General features: G+C 42.4%; 1 protein-coding gene across 2 annotated transcripts in view; it reads right to left on the bottom strand.

The window, feature by feature from the left end:
- The window catches only part of LOC129826023 (small G protein signaling modulator 1-like), an 84,396-nt gene that overhangs the window by 43,174 nt on the left and 19,378 nt on the right, over positions 1 to 21,844 (bottom strand). For both annotated transcript variants that reach the window (XM_055886281.1, XM_055886282.1), the window contains exon 4: positions 3,643 to 3,718. In XM_055886281.1, the coding sequence (XP_055742256.1) occupies positions 3,643 to 3,718 (76 nt within the window). The remainder of the gene's footprint in view (positions 1 to 3,642; positions 3,719 to 21,844) is intronic.

Below are 21,844 nucleotides of genomic sequence, written 5' to 3'. Positions count from 1 at the left end.
TTTAGTTAAATAAATGTAAATGAAATCCCTTGCGCAAATAGCCTAAAGCTGTGTCTGTCCAGAGCTCACTGTCTCCAGGAAACTCTGAGGGCCCAGAGATTTTGCCAAGTTTGCTAGTGTGAGCTTCAGGCCAGATCCAAGTTAATTGTTGATACAATGTTTCAAGTTCCTTGCAGACAGGCCATGCGTAGCCAATGTGATTTATAGAATATTTATTTTCATCAGGATATTTTCTACCTGCAATGTTTTTATTTGTTGGCCTTACGTAGGCTTTTTTTCATATTGGCAATGGCAATAGAAGTTACTTTTAGATTTGTATCATTTTCATTTAGATAGAATGTTGATTAACCACATGACATTGATTGAGATATTTTGACTTTATTATAAATCAAATGAAACTGTTCCAAGGAAATGTGCATATGAAAATCATAAGTGGCATGCAGATCAGTAGAAATGGTACGATAACATGGCACTACAAATGCAAAAGGTTGCCGACCGCTGGTGTAGCCTATTACCAGCAACTTCAGGAGCGTAACGGCAGAATCTGCTAAGGCCAGTAGCAGCGGAAGGAGGGGAGACAGGTTTTTTTCCTTCTGGTTAGGCTATATTGATCTCTGGCTCCCTCTTTAAGGTATTTTATGTATCTTCATTTTTAATTGCAGTGCTTAAAGCATCAGACAAAGTAGCCTACATATAGTTGATTTTATTCAAACATCTATATATGGAATAATCCACTTTTAACATTTTGACCAATCAATTGGTCAAAAGAACGGATGACTCTGTCAACCAAGATTTTTTGGGGTCGGGGACAGCCCCAGTAGGCCAATAAGAGAGTTCCAAACCCCTCTGCCAATAACTGCTAGTTTTCCATTTTCTCCTCTCCACTCAGACCACTCCCAGACAGTCCTAGCAAAAGTTTTGCTTGAGAAATAGCTCTTTGCTAAGAAGCAATGTTGGTTTCTTTTTTACAATTTAATTGAAAGCAATCACAGTAAGGTACCAATCACAGTAAGGTACCAATCACAGTAAGGTACCAATCACAGTAAGGTACCAATCACAGTGAGGTAAATTATTTGATATTGAGATAATAAAACCTGACCATGACTTCCTAAAAAATGTCAGCCTGTGATCTATTTCTTTTACCAACTTAGCCCCCCGGCTCTACAGTATCCTCATAACATAGCCTATATGAAAATCATTACCATACCATGTCCATTATTGCACTGAATAACTAAACGTATCATGTATAAAAATAGCAACAACTGTAAAGTTTTTACAAATCTGCAAATAATAAATGAAACCATGTAATCAGAGTTGTTATTATATTTTCCAGTTGTCCAGTAGCTTTGTAATCATAATGTTGGAGCAGTGTTCTGTATTCACTCACTGATACAGTATCTACTCTCTCTTCCTTTCTCTTTATCTCTGTTGTCTTTTCCTTATTATTACAGGGGAGAGAAGCGCCATTTGTAATAAAACTCAAGAGGTCTCAATAGGATGCCCCTTCTCTTTCCAGCTATTAGAAAACACATTCAAATATTAAAAACAATATTCCAGAGGGTGAAACCTCCTTGGCTTTGTGATACTTTGGCTCAACATAACCCGGGGACGATGCAACAAAAGCAATATTCACTGCGTCAAACATACCCTGTGGTTTAAGCAGTCACAGGAAATGAGTGGCTGGACCCGGTCCTCTCTCTACACAGGCACTCTTGTTAAAAAGGTAATCACAGCTACTGAAGTAATGACCCCTAATCAGCACGTGTCTGTGGCAACAGAACACATTAGGGGACTCAGTGTGTGTTGCTGCTGACCTGGACCGGCTCATCTAGTGCTACACTCACAGGAGATTTCAGCACAATGACATGAACACATTCTAAACCACCATATTGGCTTAGAGGAATTCTTCAATGTGCCAAAATCACGACTACCCTGGGTGCCTTATGGAGTTGGCAAAAGAGCAGAAACAGATCGGATTCAGGCTACGTCACGACCACACCTTTAATACTATGCTTAATTAACAATTGGATGACTGTTGACTATCTCTGTCACAGCAGTGAAAGGAATAATAGTTATTTTGGTGGGGAGAAAAGGAAGAAGAGACGTGTCAAACGGCTAACGCTTGACATTTTCCCAGGCGCTCCTGCCTTAGCGACTTGTAAATGTGACCATGATGATAGAGGCTAATTACTCCCCGGTGACCTGCCCAAGCAAGTCCTCTCCTCCACCCCTTGCCCTACCGGTCCATCCTGTGATCTCTGCACAGACACATCTCTATTGTGACAGCTTGGTGTAAAACGTGAGCAGAGTAGAATATGTGGGAGTAAAAGAGCCACAACAACACAGAGAGCCCATGGGGGGATGCAAGGGGGAGCTAACATCCACCACAGTGTATGAGCTCGAGGGAAAGCTCTTACTTAAATGTCTGTTAAAAGGCAAGCTACTCTACTGTTGTTGTGCGAAGGGAGATCCTTATTGATGGATCTCACAGTTATCAGCTAGCAGCTGCTCAAACGTTCCACCCACAGGTTGACGTGATATACAGATTTGGTATCTTCCTTTGCCACTTTTATCAGTTGATAAAATAGCCTGAGGACCTCAGTAGGATGTCAGTGAGGCTTGATGACTAACACGTCACCCAACCTCCCCCAGGTCAGAGTCTGTGCAGAATCTCTGAGTGACTGTGAGATGATTCTTTCACACCCCAATGCAGTGCAACAGATTGTCATTATCACCTATCCTTATGCTTACAACAAGCCTTTTTCTACAAAAGTGTTAAATCACCTAAACTCTTCACAGGGCTTGACAACCTTGTTCCCTGGCTGTGTTACATAAGAGGCTTCCCAGCAATGGTTGCAATGACATGATTCTGACAGATTCTCTTTGCGATGTCAGGTTTTATAGACATATTTTAAGGTACCAGAAAATGGGAAACCAATATTATTCTTATACCAAATATACACTGAGTGTATAAAACATTAGGAACACCTTCCTAAAATCCCCCCCCCCCCCCCGCCCTCAAAACAGCCTCAATTCGTCAGGGCATGGACTCTACAAGGTGTTGAAAGCGTTCCACAGGGATGCTGGCCCGTGTTGACTCCAATGCTTCCTACAGTTGTGTCAAGTTGGCTGGATGTCCTTTGAGTGGTGGACCATTCTTGATACACACGGGAAACTGTTGAGCGTGAAAAACCCAGCAGCGTTGCAGTTCTTGACACAAACCGGTGCGCCTTGCACGTACTACCATACCCCATTCAAAGGCACCTAAATATTTTGTCTTGTCCATTCACCTTCTGAATGGTAAACATACACAATTCATGTCTCAATTGTCTCAAGGCTTAAAAATCCTTCTTTAAATCTGTCTCCTCCCCTTCATCTACACTGATTGAAGTGGATTTAACAAGTGACATCAATAAGGGATCATAGCTTTCACCTGGTTTCACCTGGTCGGTCTATGTAATGGAAAGTGCAGGTGCTCTTAATGTTTTGTCCACTCAGTGTACATCTGAAAAAACACCTGGCCTATGGGAGCTGACTGACTCATGTCTGACAGGAGACCTGTTCCTTCTGATTGGCACAATGACCAAAGATTATATTTTTAGCTGATTAATGAACAAATATGTCCCAATAGTCGAATCTCACCACAAAACGAGACAATGTGGCTGCTGTCTTCATGTACAAACTTCCTGGTGACAGCCTCCTCCATGATCTGCTTCACCTGTGAATGACAGAGGGAGACACTCAGACATTCTCGATGAAACCACTAGTCTACGGAAACGAGGAAAGGACTTACCAGTAAATTTATACAGCATTTTTTCAACATTGGTAAGAGATAGGAGCGGTGGAGGGAAGGAGGAAAGGAGAGAGTGAGAGAGAATGAGATGAGTGCGTGCCAAGAGTACACGCCAAGTTAGATGAATGAGTCACCCAGCTCGCATCAAGCTGATCTCAGATGGATAGGGCTGAAGAGGGTTGAGGTTGGATGGTTAGGTGAGTGGGCTACTTGGTGGCTACTTGGTGGCTACTATACTAGCTACTATACCCACACCTCTGGGGCCCACCTCACAGCCTGGCTTTATAATCAAATCTCTTTAGATGTGAATGGAGAAAGAGAGCGTGAGAGCACAGTGTCGCCGGCTTTTCATGTATCATCGAGGCTGGCACCATACGACACCTGCAATTGAGTCAGTGACGTCAGATATAGCAGAAACCTCACTTGTGCAGACACAGCTTCGAGAGAAAAAAGCGGGAGTAGGGGGTCAGAGTACGACTCTTTTGAAGGGTTTGGTTTTATCGAAACCGTGGTTTCCCCCTTGCTGACCTGGACACAGGCTGTGCTCACAGGGACAACATCAGACCCCAGATGACTGATTACTCTGACCCTGGTGAATACGGGGACATCTCCTAGCACTGCCACTGCTCTACATCTGTGAAATCAGCCTGCATATAGAGAAGCCCAGATAGCACTAATTTCCTGTTGTAATGAGTCTTTCCTCTGAGGAGATATTACCCTGCACAATGAGAGGTGGTGCCTGCCTAGAGAACACAAAGACACAGACACACACGCACAGCTGTGCAGACAGAGGAACATTGAATATCACTACGGAGGGCGGATTAAAAGTTCAATGTTCCATTGAAGCAGAAGCAGAAATGACTTGATTGTGTATCTCTGATTGTTAATATAGTATGGTTAAACAGATGTGGAAGTATTATTGTCTGTCATGAGTGTAACAGAGTAGCCTTGCCTGAGACCTGCACAGTAACTTGCTAATTCCTAGGCTTAGATCAGTGGGGAGTCTTTTGGCGTTAAGTCGGGTCACAAACAAACACACAGCCATTTCAGTTTGCGGAAGTAAAACATTCCCATAACATGATGGCTGGAGTACATTGGTGGCACCACATTCCCGGAGTTCCACTTCCTTGATCTGTTGGCTAAGACGGTTGGCTGTGAATGGTGTGTGATGTGGTGCAGAAGGTTGAGAGTTCGAGCCCTGCTCAGTGCAAATGCACTGTGTCATATAGATAACTAGTCAGGGAAAGGGGATACCTAGTCAGTTTTACAACTGAATGCATTCAACTGAAATGTGTCTTCCCGCATTTGACACCAAGACAGTCGTGAAGAGGGCAAGACAAAGCCTATTCCCCTCGGGAAACTAAAAAGATTTGGCATGGGTCCTCAGATCCTCAAAACGTTCTACAGCTGCAACATCGAGAGCATCCTGACTGGTTGCATCACTGCCTGGTGTGGCAATTGCTCGGCCTCCGACCACAAGGCACTACAGAGGGTAGTGCGTACGGCCCATTACATCACTGGGGCTAAGCTGCCTGCCATCCAGGACCTCTACACCAGGCGGTGTCAGATGAATGCCCTAAAAATTGTCAAAGACCCCAGTCATCCCAGTCATAGACTGTTCTCTCTACTACCACATGGCAAGTGGTACCGAGGTGCCAAGTCTAGGACAAAAAGGCTTCTCAACATTTTTTACCCCCAAGCCATAAGACTCCTGAACAGGTAATCAAATGGCTACCTGGACTATATGCATTGGGTGCCCCCCCAACCCCTCTTTTTACGCTGCTGCTACTCTCTGTTTATCATATATGCATAGTCACTTTAACTATACATTCATGTACATACTACCTCAATTGGCCCGACCAACCAGTGCCCCCGCACATTGGCTAACTGGACTATCTGCATTGTGTCCCGCCACCCTTCAACCCATCTTTTATGCTACTGCTACTCTCTGTTTATCATATATGCATAGTCACTTTAACCATATCTACATGTACAAACTACCTCAAATCAGCCCGACTAACCGATGCCTGCATATAGCCTCGCTACTGTATGTAACTTATGTGAAATGGCTAGCTAGTTAGCGGGTACGCGCTAGTAGCATTTCAATCAGTTACGTCACTTGCTCTGAGACTTAAGTAGTGTTGCCCCTTGCTCTGCAAGGGCCGCGGCTTTTGTGGAGCGATGGGTAACGACGCTTCGTGGGTGTCAGTTGCTGATGTGTGCAGAAGGTCCCTGGTTCGCGCCCGGGTCGGGGCGAGGGGACGACGTAAAGTTTATACTGTTACATTGATGCTGTTGACCCGGATCACTGGTTGCTGCGGAAAAGGAGGAGGTTGAAAGGGGGGTGAGTGTAACGGATGTGAAATGGCTAGCTAGTTAGCGGGTACGCGCTAGTAGCATTTCAATCAGTTACGTCACTTGCTCTGAGACTTAAGTAGTGTTGCCCCTTGCTCTGCAAGGGCCGCGGCTTTTGTGGAGCGATGGGTAACGATGCTTCGTGGGCAACCGTTGTTGATGTGTGCAGAGGTTCCCTGGTTCGCGCCCGTGTCGGGGCGAGGGGACGACGTAAAGTTATACTGTTACATGTATATAGCCTCTCTACTGTATGTAGCCTCGCTACTGTTATTTTTCACTGTCTTTTTTACTGTTGTTTTTATTTTCTTTACTGACCTATTGTTCACCTAATACCTTTTTTGCACTGTTGGCTAGAGCCTGTAAGTAAGCATTTCACTGTAAGGTCTACTACACCTGTTGTATTCGGAGCACGTGACAAATCAACTTTGATTTGATTTGATCAGAGAGGTGCGGGGGGTTGCCTTAATTGAACAGTGGGTTAACTGCCTTGCTCAGGGGCAGAATACAAGTTAAAGCTTACTGTTAGCTAGCTAGCTAAATTAGGTGGCTGGCACATTAGCTAACATTACATGTATGATCTGTGAAGTAATATTATCTCAGAAAGCCATTTGCATTGCTAGTTATAGCCTAATGTTAGCTAACTAACCAGCTAACACCAGCTAACGACAGATTTTTACCTTATCAGCTCGGGGATTCGATCCAGCAACATTTTGGTTACAGGCCCAACGCTCTAACCACTAGGCTGCCGATCTCTAGAGTTCTCATAATTAACAAAATGAGACAAATCAGAAAAATTAGGGTAGGGAGGTGAAGAGAAAATTAGGGAAGTGAAAACATCATATTCTACAGATGTAGGATCTGAATATAATCACTCTTTTGTTGCTGAGAATTTTCCTGCACCGCAGGAAATGCAGATGAGCTTAGCGATTTACATAAATTCACTGAAAACCCACACTCACGCATTAACACGTGCGATTCTCACAATTGTATATGTATTGCGATACAATATTGAGATTTTATTGCGTTTCCATGGTCCAAACATTTTGTTTACCATGTCTGCTGCAGAGGGACAAGGGAGCCATGTGAAAATGAGCTTTGATCAGTCATGGAAATAAGTGCTGAAAACAAAGAATATGGAGAACAAGCTATGAAGGAAAAATACTGGAGTTTTGTTGCAGGTACAGCCAACTATTGCAGAAATAATATTGCAATATTGTCAAAACGATACAATATATAGCGTCAAAAATAATATCCTGATATGTAACTGTATCATTTCCCCCCCCAATCATTACCAACACGGTTATATAAACAGTATTGCACTTTTCATGTAGCCTACTTTTACTTTACTTTACTGACTTTATTGTCCCCATGGGGGAATTTTGTTGCAGTGTCATGTACACGTTTTAAAGTGGTGTTTAAATACCAAAAACAAATTGACCATACAACTTTCATAACAGTTACATTGGCAAGCTAATAGTTTAACCACCGATAAAGCAACATTATGGACTAAACGTTAAAACCCTGTTGCTGCTGGATTATTTTGCTCTGACAATATAGGTCAAGTTAATTATCTGTACACCTCATCACGAAATTGCATAACATTTGCCCAACTCCGTTTCTGATTATAGTACATATGCACATTATTTAACATCCCTCTGTTGGCAATAATATTGCAGTTTATACATTTAGACTTTCATTTAACTTATTATATATATTTTTTGGTCCAGCTTCAGGTCAAGTTGCTTTACATTTAGAATGTCACTATCATGCCCTCTCCACCCCGGAGAGGATGGGTTTCTCCTCAGCAGAGCAGTCCCTGGTCTCCAAAGCCACCCGGACTTTCTCCCAGAAGACCCCAGTGTGCTCCCCAGCTCTGGGCCAGCTCAAGTAGGTGATTCTTTTCACCAGCCTCATCATGCGATGGTAGGACGAAAGCTGCTGGTCCGGGAACTAATCCAGAAACACCAGGATCAGCACATGCTTCTGCTCATCAAACAGACTGAAGCTGGCCATCTGCATCTCCCGAGAGCACCATTCACTCTCTAGGTAGCGACGACTGATCACGCTGATGGTCTTGCGGCTCCCGGAGATGGCTTCTGTGATGTTGTCTATGATGGGTTTGCCTGGCTCGAAGTACCGGTGGTGCAGACAACCTCCAGCCCTGCTCTCTCTCCAGCTTTGGCAGAAGCTCCCTCAGGACCCAAGGCTCATCGTGGGCATTGTAGGAGACAATGGTATCGTACTGACCTCAATGAGGCTCATGTGTCTTCCTCCTCTTTGTATCGTGGAGATAAGCCAGGAAGAGGTAGTAGGCATAGACCACCTTCCATCTCAGGAGATGGTAGGTAAAGGACCCCATCAGGGTGAGGAAACGCAGATAAGTGGTGGAGATTAAGTAGTAGAAGCCTATGTCTATTGAACAGTAGTGGGTGTCAAGGTCCAACAGTTTGGTACCTCTTCGGTCAACTGGGATGATACAGGCATAATCATAGGCATCAACAACTTGCCATTGGTTGTCTGTTTTCACCGGGGCACAACTTTCACTGGGGACGGGGGTGACATGACCTCCCCACATTCTGAAATAGTTTTCTAATTGCGCTGTGATACAAAACGTGGCTACAAAACATATGCTATAGGACCATGCGGACGCCTCAGGGAGGTCAGGTAGGCTTTTGTCCGGTTTCAGCCTGCTGAATATAGGACCGCACAGACACCGCAGAGCATACGGACATGCTGTATAAAGTCAATGCTTCTGAAAGGCTGGCGTATAGGACCAGCATAGGAGAGATGAACAGAAGCAGCTGCTGTCTGTGTTGCACTTTTTCTCAGAGTTGTAAAAGCAAGCAGAGCTGAAACTGGCTACTCTTTAGTTGACTGATGTAGCTAGCAAGGTAACTGCTGTTTGACAGAAAAATAAATATTTACTCCCAGTGCTGAGCTACTAAAGTAACTGACATGTTACGTTAGTTAATGTTTCATCCCCCCTCAACTGAAGTGAATGAAAGACTAGCAGCTAGTTAGCTAGCTATTAGCTACCACAGCGAGTTCAGCTCTAGCTAGCCTCTAGCAATATGTCAGGTAGCAGTATCTAACAGCTGTCGTGTGTATGGAAATGTTTTGTAGCCGTTGTTTTGTCCCATTTCAACGGAAGTAAATTTGATGATATATCATTGTACCATTAGTTAGCAGAGCTAGTCAAAAGTTAGCTAAAGTTAGCTAGCTAGCTCACTGACTTTAGCTATTATTTTTGACTCAATCACATTAGACCTGAATCAAACGATGAAACCAGCAGCCAAATGATTGAAGACCGACATTCTGACGTTTTCTCTGCGTTTTTATTAGTCAGTATAGCAATGTAACGTTATCAATCTGTCAGTTTCCCTAGCTAATTCCCTACTTTTCACACTGACACGGTATAAACAGCTCTACAGGTGTCACTGTCATGGTGCACAGTCAGTACGCAACACTATGCTCATCACGTCTTAGCAGGATGAGATGGTGACAGGTGTCCCTGCAGGGTCAGACAGCCAGGAAAGACCACTCTACAGAGCTCAGCTACATTTTGCAGTATATTATAATCAGTGAATGGATACAAAGTTCGATCTTGAGTTGATGGATAGACTACAGTCTGGGATCTGGGAATGATGGTAATTTCATGATGGTAATTGATTATATTCATGGATAATATAACGTGTACACCAATGTAATTCTTTGACATGCCTCATCTGAGCAGGATCAGATGGTGACAGGGGTGTCATCAGGGTCAGGCAGCCAGGGAAGACCAGTCTGTGATGGAGCTGAGGGGAATTTTAGCAAATACAACACTATTTTCTCTGCGACAAACACTGGACAAGCAAGAAGCTTCAAAGATTGAAACTATTTTAAGGCAGTCTGACAAACCTCTAAAGTTGATTTCCAAACTGTATCAATGGTTGATAGAGGCTTTTCCTGATGACACACAACAAGTAAAACAAAAATATGAGGAAGACCAGGGAGATGCTATTGATGATGATGAATGGATACAGATATGTTAAAATGCCCAGTCATGTTCATATAATCCCAGACATAAATGACTGCAGTTTAAGACCATCCATGGAACATACTATATGCCAGTGAAACTGAATATCATGCACACAAATGTAACTATTCTGCTGGAGGTGTAAAACACAAACACGGGACCTATTTGCAGACAGTGCATTCGGAAAGTATTCAGAACCCTTGTCTTTTCCACATTTTGTTACGTTAAAGCTTTATTCCAAAATAGATTAAATTGCTTTCCCCCTTACACAATACCCCATAATGACAAAGAAAAACAGTGTTTTTAATTTTTTTTTGCAAAAGATATAACATTAGCCATGGAAAACTGCAAATGTGTTGCTACTGCTCTCAATAATAATGCTGCTATGAATTTATCAGGCGCTATCGACAAAGGTCAGTGGGAAAAAGTTGTGATGGACTACTTTCAGGAGGACTATTTTTGTGGCATTGCACATGGTCAGTGTGAACCAGAGTGACTTGACAAAATGGGCCAAGCAAGCTGTATAAAAAAACAGAAACTACACAGGACGTCTTATTTAATGAAAGGGATTGCAGTCTGCCGTGAAGCTTTCATTCATGTACACGGGTAAGAGTAGATTCAAATATTATACATTTCTAATTTTGTCAGAATGTTGTTTTCAATGCAAGTTCAAGCTTCTAGCTAGCTAACATTAGGTGGCTGGCACTTAAGCTAACATTACATGTATGATCTGTGAAGTAATATCTCAGAAAGCCATTTGCATTGCTAGTTATAGACTAATGTTAGCTAACGACAGATTTTTACCTTGTCAGCTCGGGGATTCGATCCAGCAACATTTTGGTTACTGACCCAATGCTCTAACAACTAAGCAACCTGCCACTATGCTAAAATGCTATGTTAAAATATTTGTATCTAGAATTTGTCTTTCAGCATCAGTAGAACACTTGGTATTTATTTATTTTTTTTATTTATTTTTTTACCGTTATTTTACCAGGTAAGTTGACTGAGAACACGTTCTCATTTGCAGCAACGACCTGGGGAATAGTTACAGGGGAGAGGAGGGGAATGAATGAGCCAATTGTAAACTGGGGATTATTAGGTGACCATGATGGTTTGAGGGCGAGATTGGGAATTTATGTAAAGCATAAACAACACGTTTTGATTATTTAATTTACCTCCAACATGATTGGCACTAATTTTATTGATCTCACATTATTTCTGTATTTGCACCATATATTCACCAACTACGGAATTGGGGAAACACGTGTGGACCTGAATTGTGATAACTGCGTTGGTCAAAAAAATAACAAGTTTGTGGTCTCGAGATTGCTGGTGTTGTGAAGGACAGGACTGCGACAGGGGTCAACATCCCATAGCTGTTTGGACTAGAGGATGGTACGGTGCTAGTGAAAAGCTATGGCTGGCAACAACACCTGACTCCGTACTTCAGGCCGCTGCGACAGATCAAGCAGTACCAACACTTCAGGAGAATGTCATTTTCATTGCTTTGTATAAGGTTATTCTTCTTATCTAAACTTGAGAGGTGAAATTATGTTTTGCAAGGTTGTAATTTCTTCTCAATTTGTTTTCTTATTTCCTGTTTTACAGCTTCAATGCTCTGGAGCCTGGTGTTGTTGTCGCTAAGGAGCGTCCGGACTGTCGGGACCAGGTTTCAGCTCCTGCGCAACGCTGACATCATTCCTCCCATAGATGGTCTGCCTGTACAATCACCACTTGGACTGGACACAGCTAGACAAACTTATCTTTTTGAGAAGATCAGGGAGTTTTGCGATGAAGAGGCTATGGACATCACATGTCCTGCACCAAAGTCAAGGGCAGGACAGAAACAGGCTCTCCAAATATAGATTCATTTACATTTACATTTAAGTCATTTAGCAGACGCTCTTATCCAGAGCGACTTACAAATTGGAAAGTTCATACATATTCATCCTGGTCCCCCCGTGGGAATTGAACCCTGGTCCCCCCGTGGGAATTGAACCCTTGTTCATGCGCGGTTTGAACGGACCAGTTCATCACTGGGGGGCGAGTTCCCAGTCATCAGCACTATCTGCAGTGCCTCTATTCACTCTCCTAACACACACGCCCCACATTGCGGCTACTATTTATTTTTTATCCTGCTGCTCAGCCACTTTACCCGATTGTACGCATCTATCACCAGTATCAATGATATCGTTATTGTTCTTGTACATACTGTATATTATTTTGTTCTTTCTCTACTGGCATTGACACTTTTTCTTATTTTCTTCATATTGACACTATCTATTTTTGATAATGCTACTATGCAAGTAACCATTTGTCTGTATCGTTTACACCTTCTGTAGAGACCCATCCACTTAGCAAGATGTGGCTGGGGTTATAGCATTTCTTTCACATGACCCATCAATTTAGACAAGTGTGTCTGGGTAAGCGTCATCTAATATTTATAAAATATTTGTTATCTGGAAACTTTCTGTTCACTTGGAATTTTTTCTTATTGTAGTCTCCAACTTTTACCACTTTTAGTCTTAATCTTTACTACAATACTCACTGTTTAGCACATGACCTCACATGTGAATCCTTAAAAGAGATGGGTGGGGCTGGTTTAGGAGGGTGTGAACAATGCTGAATAGGTGTAGACAAAGTTCTCTCCAGTAGGTGTACCAAAACATTCAAGGGCCATTTTCTCAAAAGTGGGATTACAAGTTTATCAAATTTCAAAGCAGAATTACTTTCCGATTGTTCTTCAAATGCAGTGTATGATATACCATTTTGTAGCTCTGTGTCTGCTTTAATCCAATGTCAAAAACACAATTTCAAATTTTGCTACATAACACCGAATCAAGGTGGTCAGGCACAGTTAAGGATACTATAGGCCTACTTATCATGTTTCACGTTAGATTTATTAACTACTAAAAGGTAAAACGTGTTTTTAATTCTGGTGCCGCTCTGCACACACAAGCTTGTTAGCTACCTAGCTCAAGCTTGTTAGCTACCTAGCTCAAAAGGACATTCAATGTGCCTTCATAGAAGCCAATTCTCTAGGTATAATTATGTGGACATAATTCAGATAATGTATGTCATAACAAGATGCCCAGCACTTCAAGCCTCCTCCCCAACCCTCTCTCCCCACCTGCAACATTTCAGTCACATCTTGCGCCATAGGCTACACTTGTCTGTCCATCATGCATGTAAACAACTAGTTTGCTTGCTCTATCCGCACTAATTGGTGAAGTAATTTAATGAGATTACTGTAACAAACTTGAATTCAAAGTTTAAAAATGAAACAGAACAAAAAATAATTATGGTTCTGTTCAGAATGAAATGATTGGTTGGAACCAAAATTATTTTCCAATGGTACATCCACACAAAAAGTAGGTTTACATGGGAGAGGCATGTACCGTGAGGTGTTGCCTTATTTGTTTTGTGAACCCAGGTTTGCTGTTCACTTGCGCTATATGAGATGGAAGGGAGTTCCATGCAGTCACGGCTCTGGATAATACTGTATGTTTTCTTTGAATATGTTCAAATCAAATTTTATTGGTCGCATACACATATTTAGCAGATGTTATTGCGACTGTCGCAAAATGCTTGTTCTGGACTTGGGGACTGTGAAAATACCCCAAGCGTGTGTGTCAGTGCTGTGTGTACATTGACTACGCAAACCATTTGGAATTTGCAACACATTAATGTTTCTTATAAAAAGAAGTGATGCACTCAGTCTCTCTTCAATTCTTAGCAAAGACAGACTGGCATGCATAGTATTGATATTAGCCCTCTGATTACAATGAAGAGCAAAAACGCGCTGCTCTGTTCGTGGCCAGCTGCAGCTTAACTAGATCCTTCTTTGCAGCACTTGACCATATGACTGGACAATAATCAAGATAAGATCAAACTTGAGCCTGCAGGACTTGCTTTGTGGAGTGTGGTGTCAAAAAAGCAGAGCATTTCTTTATGACAGACAGACCTCTCACCATCTTTGCAACCATTGAATCAATATATTTTTACAATGACAGTTTACAATCTAAGGTAACACCAAGTAATTTAGTCTCCTTAACTTGCTCAACAGTCATACCATTCATTATCAGATTCAGCTGAGGTCTAGAACTAAGGTAATGATTTGTACCTAATACAATGCTCTTAGTTTTAGAGATCTTCAAGACCAGTTTATTACTGGCCACCCATTCTAAAACTGTCTACAACTCATTGTTTAGGGTTGCAGAGATTTCACTAGCTGTGGTTGCTGACGCGCATAGGGTTGAATCATCAACAAATTCAGACCCCTTCACTTTTTCCACATTTTGTTACGTTACAGACTTATTCTAAAATTGATTTTAAAAACGTATCTACACACAATACCCCATAATGACAAAGCGAAAACAAGGTTTTAGATATGTGCAAATTTATTAAAAATTAAAAACAGAAATAACATTTACATAAGTATTCAGAGCCTTTACTCAGTACTTTCTTGAATAACCTTTGGAAGCGATTACAGACTCGAGTCTTCTTGCGTATGACACTATGAGCTTGGCAGCCCTTTATTTGGAGAGTTTCTCCCATTATTCTCTGCAGATCCTCTCAAGCTCTGTCAGGTTGGACAACTCCCTGCCACTGAAAAACATCCCCCCAGCATGATGCTGACACCACCATGCTTCACCGTAGGGATGGTACTGGCCAGGTGATGATCGGTGCCTGGTTTCCTCCAGACGTGACACTTAACATTCAGGCCAAAGAGTTCAATCTTTCTTTCATCAGACCAGAGAATCTAATTTCTCAATGTCTGAGAGTCCTTTAGGCACATTTTGGCAAACTCCAAGCAGGCTGTCATGTGCCTTTTACTGAGGAGTGGCTTCCGTCTGGCCACTCTACCATAAAAGCCTGACTGGTGTAGTGCTGCAGAGATGGTTGTCCCTCTGTAAGGTTCTCCCATCTCCACAGAGGAACTCTGGAACTTTGTCAGAGTGACCATCGGGTTCTTGGTCACCTCCCTGACCAAGGCCCTTCTCCCCCGATTGCTCAGTTTGGCCGGGCAATCAGCTCCAGGAAGAGCCTTGGTCGTTCCAAACTTCTTCCATTTAAGAATGATGAAGGACACTGTGTTCTTGGGGAACTTCAATGCTGCAGAAATGTTTTGGTACCCTTCCCCAGATCTCTGCCTCAACACAATCCTGTCTCGGAGCTCTACTGACATTTCCTTCGACCTCATGGCTTGGTTTTTGCTCTGAAATGCAATGTCTACTGTGGGACCTTATATAGACAGTTGTGTGCATTTCCAATTCATGTCCAAATCAATTGAATTTACCACAGGTGGACTCCAATCAAGGCCATGGCTCATGGGGTTGATGTCCTTGATTATCTTTTTGGCCTTCTTGTGACATCGGGTGCTATAGGTGTCTTGGAGGGCAGGCAGTGTGCCCCTGGTGACCACCCTCTGGAAAGCCCGACAGGATGTTCTCAATGGTGCATCTGTAAAAAAGTTTGTGAGGGTCTTAGGAACCAGGCCAAATTTCTTCAGCCTCCTGAGGTTGAAGAGGCGCTGTGTACGCTGAGGAACATGAAGCTTTTCACCTTCTCTATCGTCAATGTGGATGGGGGCGTGCTCCCTCTGATGTCTCCTGAAGTCCATGATCAGTTCCTTCGTTTTTGTTGACATTAAGGGAGAAGTTATTTTCTTGGCACCACTCCACCAGGACCTTCACATCCTTCCTGTAGGCTGTCTTGTCATTGTTGGTAATCAGGCCTACTACTGTTGTTTCGTCTGCAAACTTGATGATTGACTTGGAGGCATATGTGGCCACGCAGCCATGGGTGAACAAGGGGTAGATCAGCTTTAATATTGCAGATAGACTGTGGCTTCCATCAATGCAATTGTCTGCATCATTTCCAATCCCCCATATGTTTTTAGTAAATGTAAAAATGATATATATTTTTTTTATATATACAGTACCAGTCAAAAGTTGACACACCTACTCTTTCAAGGGTTTTTCTTTCTTTTTACTATTTTCTACATTGTAGAATAATAGTGAAGACATCAACACTATGAAAGAACACATATGGTATCATGTAGTAATCAAAAAGTCTTAAGCAAATCAAAATATATTTGAGATTTGTCAAAGTAGCCACCCTTTGCCTTGACGACAGCTTTGCAGACTCTTGGCATTCTCTCAACCAGCTTCCCCTGGAATTTTGTTTGATTTATTTAACTAGGCAAGTCAGTTAAGAACAAATTCTTATTTACAATGACAACCTGGAAGCTTTTCCAACAGTCTTGAAGGAGTTCTCATACATGCTAAGCACTTGTTGGCTGCTTTTCCTTCACTCTGTGGTCCAACTCATCCCAAACCATCTCAATTATATTTTTTCCCTTTTTTCTCCACAATTTCATGATATATCCAATTGGTAGTAACAGTCTTGTCCCATCGTTGCAACTCCCGTATGGACTCGGAAGTGGCGAAGGTCGAGAGCCATGCGTCCTTCAAAACACGACCCTGCCAAGCCGCACTGCTTCTTGACACACTGGGCACTTAACCCAGAAGCTAGTGTCAGCGTGCATGCACCCGGCCCGCCACATGAGTAGCTAGAGCGCGATGGGATTAGGACATCCCAGCAGGCCAAAACCTCTCCTAACCCAGACGACGCTGGGCCAGTTGTGAGTCGCCTCATGGGTCTCCCGGTTGCGGCCGGCTGTGACACAGCCCGGAGTCGAACACGGATCTGTAGGGACGCTTCAAGCACTGCAGTGCCTTAGACCGCTGCGCTACTCGGGAGGCTCAATTTCAAGTCTAATAACAAAGAGTCTGTTTTTCTTTACAATTGAAAAAAATTCTAAAAACCTGTTTTCGCTTTGTCTTTATGGGGTATTGTGTGTAATTTAATAAATTTTAGAATAAGGCTGTAACGTAACAAAATGTGGAAAAAGTCAAGGGTTCTAAATACACTGTACACAGTATAAGGCTACATATAATATAGGCTATTTTAGGGTAGCTTATCTAGACATAATATGGAAAAGAACAAACAAAGCAAGAAATATTGGGTGTAAGCAATGTCCCCACACACTCTGGCAGCTTTCATGGCTAGAATAAGTTCTTTCCTCTCCTGGTGCACAGCTTCAGGATAGTTCTCGCTTCAGGATAGTCCTCGTAGCTGTTCTGGCTCTTGCCAGAACAGCTACAGTACCTTGTCCTTGAACCTCAGGAACTTGACCACTATTGACCTGGGCCTCTCACCTGGGCCGGTTGTGGGTTTTCCAATCCTGCGGGCACGCTCCACCTCAATCTTCCTGTGGTCCATCTTCAGTTTCTCAGTGATGATTTCCCTCACTTTGTCCCCAGACTCCGTCCAGGTCTCATGTGGATATTCTGCAATTCCATCCATAAATGTTGTTCCGACTTGATTGTCCCTCGAGATAATCTGATTTCTCTGTCATTGGTATCATGGATTCACATACAGAACTGATGTCCTCTCAAATGCCTTACATATTGCTGTCACCTTGCTCTTCTCTTTTTGTTTGTTTAAAATATCCTTAACCTGTGATAGAGCGACACCACTGTCCTCAACGGTACTCCCACCAGATTTGGTCTTTGTCATGGTAGCAACGTAGGCAACGCTGTTACTCTTCGCAGTTCCAGAGGGCAGATGGAAATAGCAGCAAAACAGCAGGAATTCAAACAGTCACACTGCCGGGACAATCCGTCATACTAGCCACAAGGGCTGTGTACAAGCTGCGGAGGAAACCTGACTAGCTTGATAGCTAGCTAGCTAACGTTAGTTGGAAGCTAGGCTTTTGTCTGTGCCATCGAGGGAACAATGAGCTTCTTTCTCTGGAGCAAAATAGACCTGCTATCTTTCCTTGTAATACATTGAACATCCTACACAATGTGATGTTATATGTTGACAATTATTAGAAAATAAGTCAGTTAATTTATAGTTATTTTACAAAAGCCACGGAAATGATGCGTGTTTCAAAGACCGCTGTGAAGCAGGCAAGAATAACTAAGTGATCCACCAGAATATCACTGTTGTTGATCCACATGGCCCATACAGGGGTCAAAATGATCAAGTGTCAATGCCATGATGACCGGGAAACAACATCAAGTGGCATAAATCAATACTTGGGGAAGCTTACTAATCCAGCCTTGTTTTTAAAAGAGGACTGGGCTAATCAATATTTTCTGTTGCCATTTTTAGACAAAACATAGCCATGAAAAACATCATACCCGTTACATCTTTGTGACTTTGTGGAGAACGGAGTACATTACTACAAGCTTGCATAAATTAACCCAGTATGATGTTTCTCCATCGATCTGTGTTCTCACAATAATAAGGTTCATGTCACGCCCTGGCCTTAGTTATCTTTGTTTTCTGTATTATTTTAGTTAGGTCAGGGTGTGACATGGGGGATGTTTGTGTGTATTTGTCTCGTCTTGGGTGGTTGTATTGTATAGGGGGTTTTGTAGAGTGTATGGGGTTGTGTTCAGTGTAGGTGATTAGGAAAGTCTATGGTTGCCTGGTTTGGTTCTCAATCAGAGACAGCTGTTTATTGTTGTCTCTGATTGGGAGCCATATTTAAGACAGCCATAGGCATTAGGCTATTGTGGGTAATTGTCTATGTCTAACGTTAGTAGCTTGTGTGTGCACTTTCGTTTGTAGCTTCACGGTCGTTTGTTGTTTTTGTTAGTTTGTCAAAGTGTTTCGTTTCGTGTTTCATCTTCACTAATACAAATATGTATTCGTATCACGCTGCGCCTTGGTCCACTCTTCCTCATCAAGACGATCGTGACAGTTCAGAGTTGCCCAGACTATCTTAACCATGTTGTATGACAGTATCATCAACAAAATTACATTTAGAACTCCACTCTGCATTAAAAAAAGATAAAATAAATGTGTTATTTGCCCCAACACTGCAATAACATTCTCAATTGCGTTCTCCTCCAGGGCCTTTCTTACACACACACACACACACACACACACACACACACACACACAAGCGTAAGGTTCAGACTGCCCTATCCTGACATTTCTGCCACTATCTTTCTCGTTGTCTCCCTGTCCAGACCCTGACTCAATGAGACAACCCGAGGCCTTGGGAGCAAATCTTTCTAATTTGTCTGACTGGTATGATGCCGGACCAGTTGACTGGCTGGAGATATTACCCGTAGGAATGGATTACAGGATTGTCCATCCAGAATTAGGATTTTGAAGCAAAGCTTTGCAATTTTTGTCCTGTACTCCTGACACTGTACGTGTCTTAAAAATATATAGAATATTAAAAGCATAGATTTTATACAAAAGTGAAGCTGCTCTGAATACCTATATTCCTTTGATTGCTCCCTGAGCCCTCTCCATCCCGCCCACATATCTCCCAAGTTTTCACCATCATTGTAAAGCCCTAGTTCTTTTATTGCTTTCACAAAGTCATTTCTGAAGATTATTATTTATTTTCATGTGTTTAGTGATACCTAGAAATAAAAACCAATCCCTCATTTTAAGGTCAACCCTGTTACGTGAACGGAATTCTCATTTTAATATGGTGAAACGATTTTCCCCCAAAATAAAATAAAGACATTGAACATCTAATTGTCAAATCAGTGTAAAAGCAGGTGAGCTGGTTCTACTCTTCTTGGCCATTTTCTGGTGTTTTGTGGCGGAAAACAGAGCAGGTTGAGCATAAAACATCAACTCTGTTACCAATAGATAGACAGGCTAGAATTGTTTTTACAATTACATTTCTTTGTGTAGCTTGCATTCAATTGCCCCTCCCTGTTGCACGCAACAAGCTTCCATTTATGGCAGATTTATGATGAAGTCATCAACCTTGGAAAACTTTTCTAAATGGTTGGAAATCAAACAGACAGCATGCCTAATTGCAATATAGTAAGATTTGACCATTAACCATATAAGTGTGTGTGTGTGGCAGCATGAGTCATGTTTGTGGCTGATTTTTAACACACACACACACACACACACACCCTGCTCAACCTTGTCAATATGCACTCAGAAATACTCATCCTTATTCATTATAAAAATGATAATAAAAATACATTAGATTTATATAGTTTTTTTTTCTTGGGTCCAAAGCCCATTTACATAGTTTACTGAGAAGGGAAAAACACTGGTGACTCATATGATATTTGACTTGAACCATGGTAATTAAAGTATGCTAACTAAGGCTTGGATACAACTGATGATACTAATGTGTAAATACAGCGCATATTCAATTTTGGCCCCCTGAAAGCATTAAAATAGAAATGCTATATACCAATTTCAAACCAAAAGCCCTGCCTTTGGCCGTCTGAGTTCACAACCTTGTCAGCGTTGGCAGCAATGTTAAAAATCAGCCACAAGCATGACTCATGCTGCCATCACGATAACAATAGCAATCCCAAAGTCTGATCACACACACACACACACACACACACACACACACACACACACACACACACACACACACACACACACACACAGCTCATTAGGGGCCAGGCTGAGAGAACACACAGGCCCACCCTGCTGTGAGAGAGAGAGGCTCAGGGGGCCAGAGTGACACGGTTAATCAGAGCAGCTCAAACAACAGGCCTCTGGTCAATACTGAACACAAGACAATACAATGAATTTACTCATTCACTGTTTTTAAAATGAAGGGTAAGTTGATGAAAATACTTGATTTCTGCAGAAAGCTTTGAAGTGCATCTCCTTGTTGTTTTACAACAGTACACGCTGGCTGTTTTAAAATTCCCCCACAACCCACATTCCCACTGAGATGAAGGCCTGTGAGTTCCTTTTTGGTCTAGCCGCTGAGTTCCCCTCGGTGTTGCCGGTTTAACGTTGAGAACCAGATCCTGAAGCCTGGCTTCACCAGTCGAGAGATAGTCATTGTAGAAAACGACAACCCAGGGGGAGTCTTTGAGTTCTCCCCCTTCTCCAGAGGACCCTGGTATATCAACGTACGTCTGGCACACAGACAGGCATCATGCATTTTGATGCTCATCTGTTTCATCTACTGTGATGCATGTTGAATATTGAATTATGCAAATGACCATGTGTTCTCAATGGCTTCCCTACATCAATAACAGCAACACTTCTGACCCCTAGTTTGTCCCCTTTGGTTTGCCACGTGACCTTTTCTTTATAGGAGAGGATGAGGCGGTGGAGCTGTGTGTCATCAGGGACCAGGGGCAGCTGCTCAAACAGCTGGTGCGGTATACCCTCATGCCCTAAGGCAACGCCGAGTCCAATCAATTGAATATACCACAGGTGGACTCCAAGTTGTAGAAACATCAAGGATGATCAATGGAAACAGGATGCACCAGAGCTCAATTTCGAGTCTCATAGCAAAGGGTTTGAATACTTATGTACATAAGGTATTTCAAAACAAAATGTGGTCAATTTGCACACAAAAATACAAACCTGTTTTCGCTTTGTCATTATGGGGTATTATTGTGTTTAGATGAATGAGGACATTAACGTAACAAAATGTGGGGGAAATCAAGGGGTCTTAATACTTTCCGAATGTTTATGGTTGTTTTACCTACTTAAGTTGAATGACCTGATTGTATGTTGCTGTGGATCAGATATAGTGTGGCAAAAAAGTATTTAGTCAGCCACCAATGGTGCAAGTTCTCCCACTTAAAAAGATGAGAGAGGCCTGTAATTTTCATCATAGGTACACGTCAACTATGACAGAC

This window comes from Salvelinus fontinalis, chromosome 28 (genome assembly GCF_029448725.1).
Source record: "Salvelinus fontinalis isolate EN_2023a chromosome 28, ASM2944872v1, whole genome shotgun sequence".
Classification (NCBI taxonomy): Eukaryota; Metazoa; Chordata; class Actinopteri; order Salmoniformes; family Salmonidae; genus Salvelinus; species Salvelinus fontinalis.
This window is presented reverse-complemented; position numbering and strand designations above follow the sequence as displayed.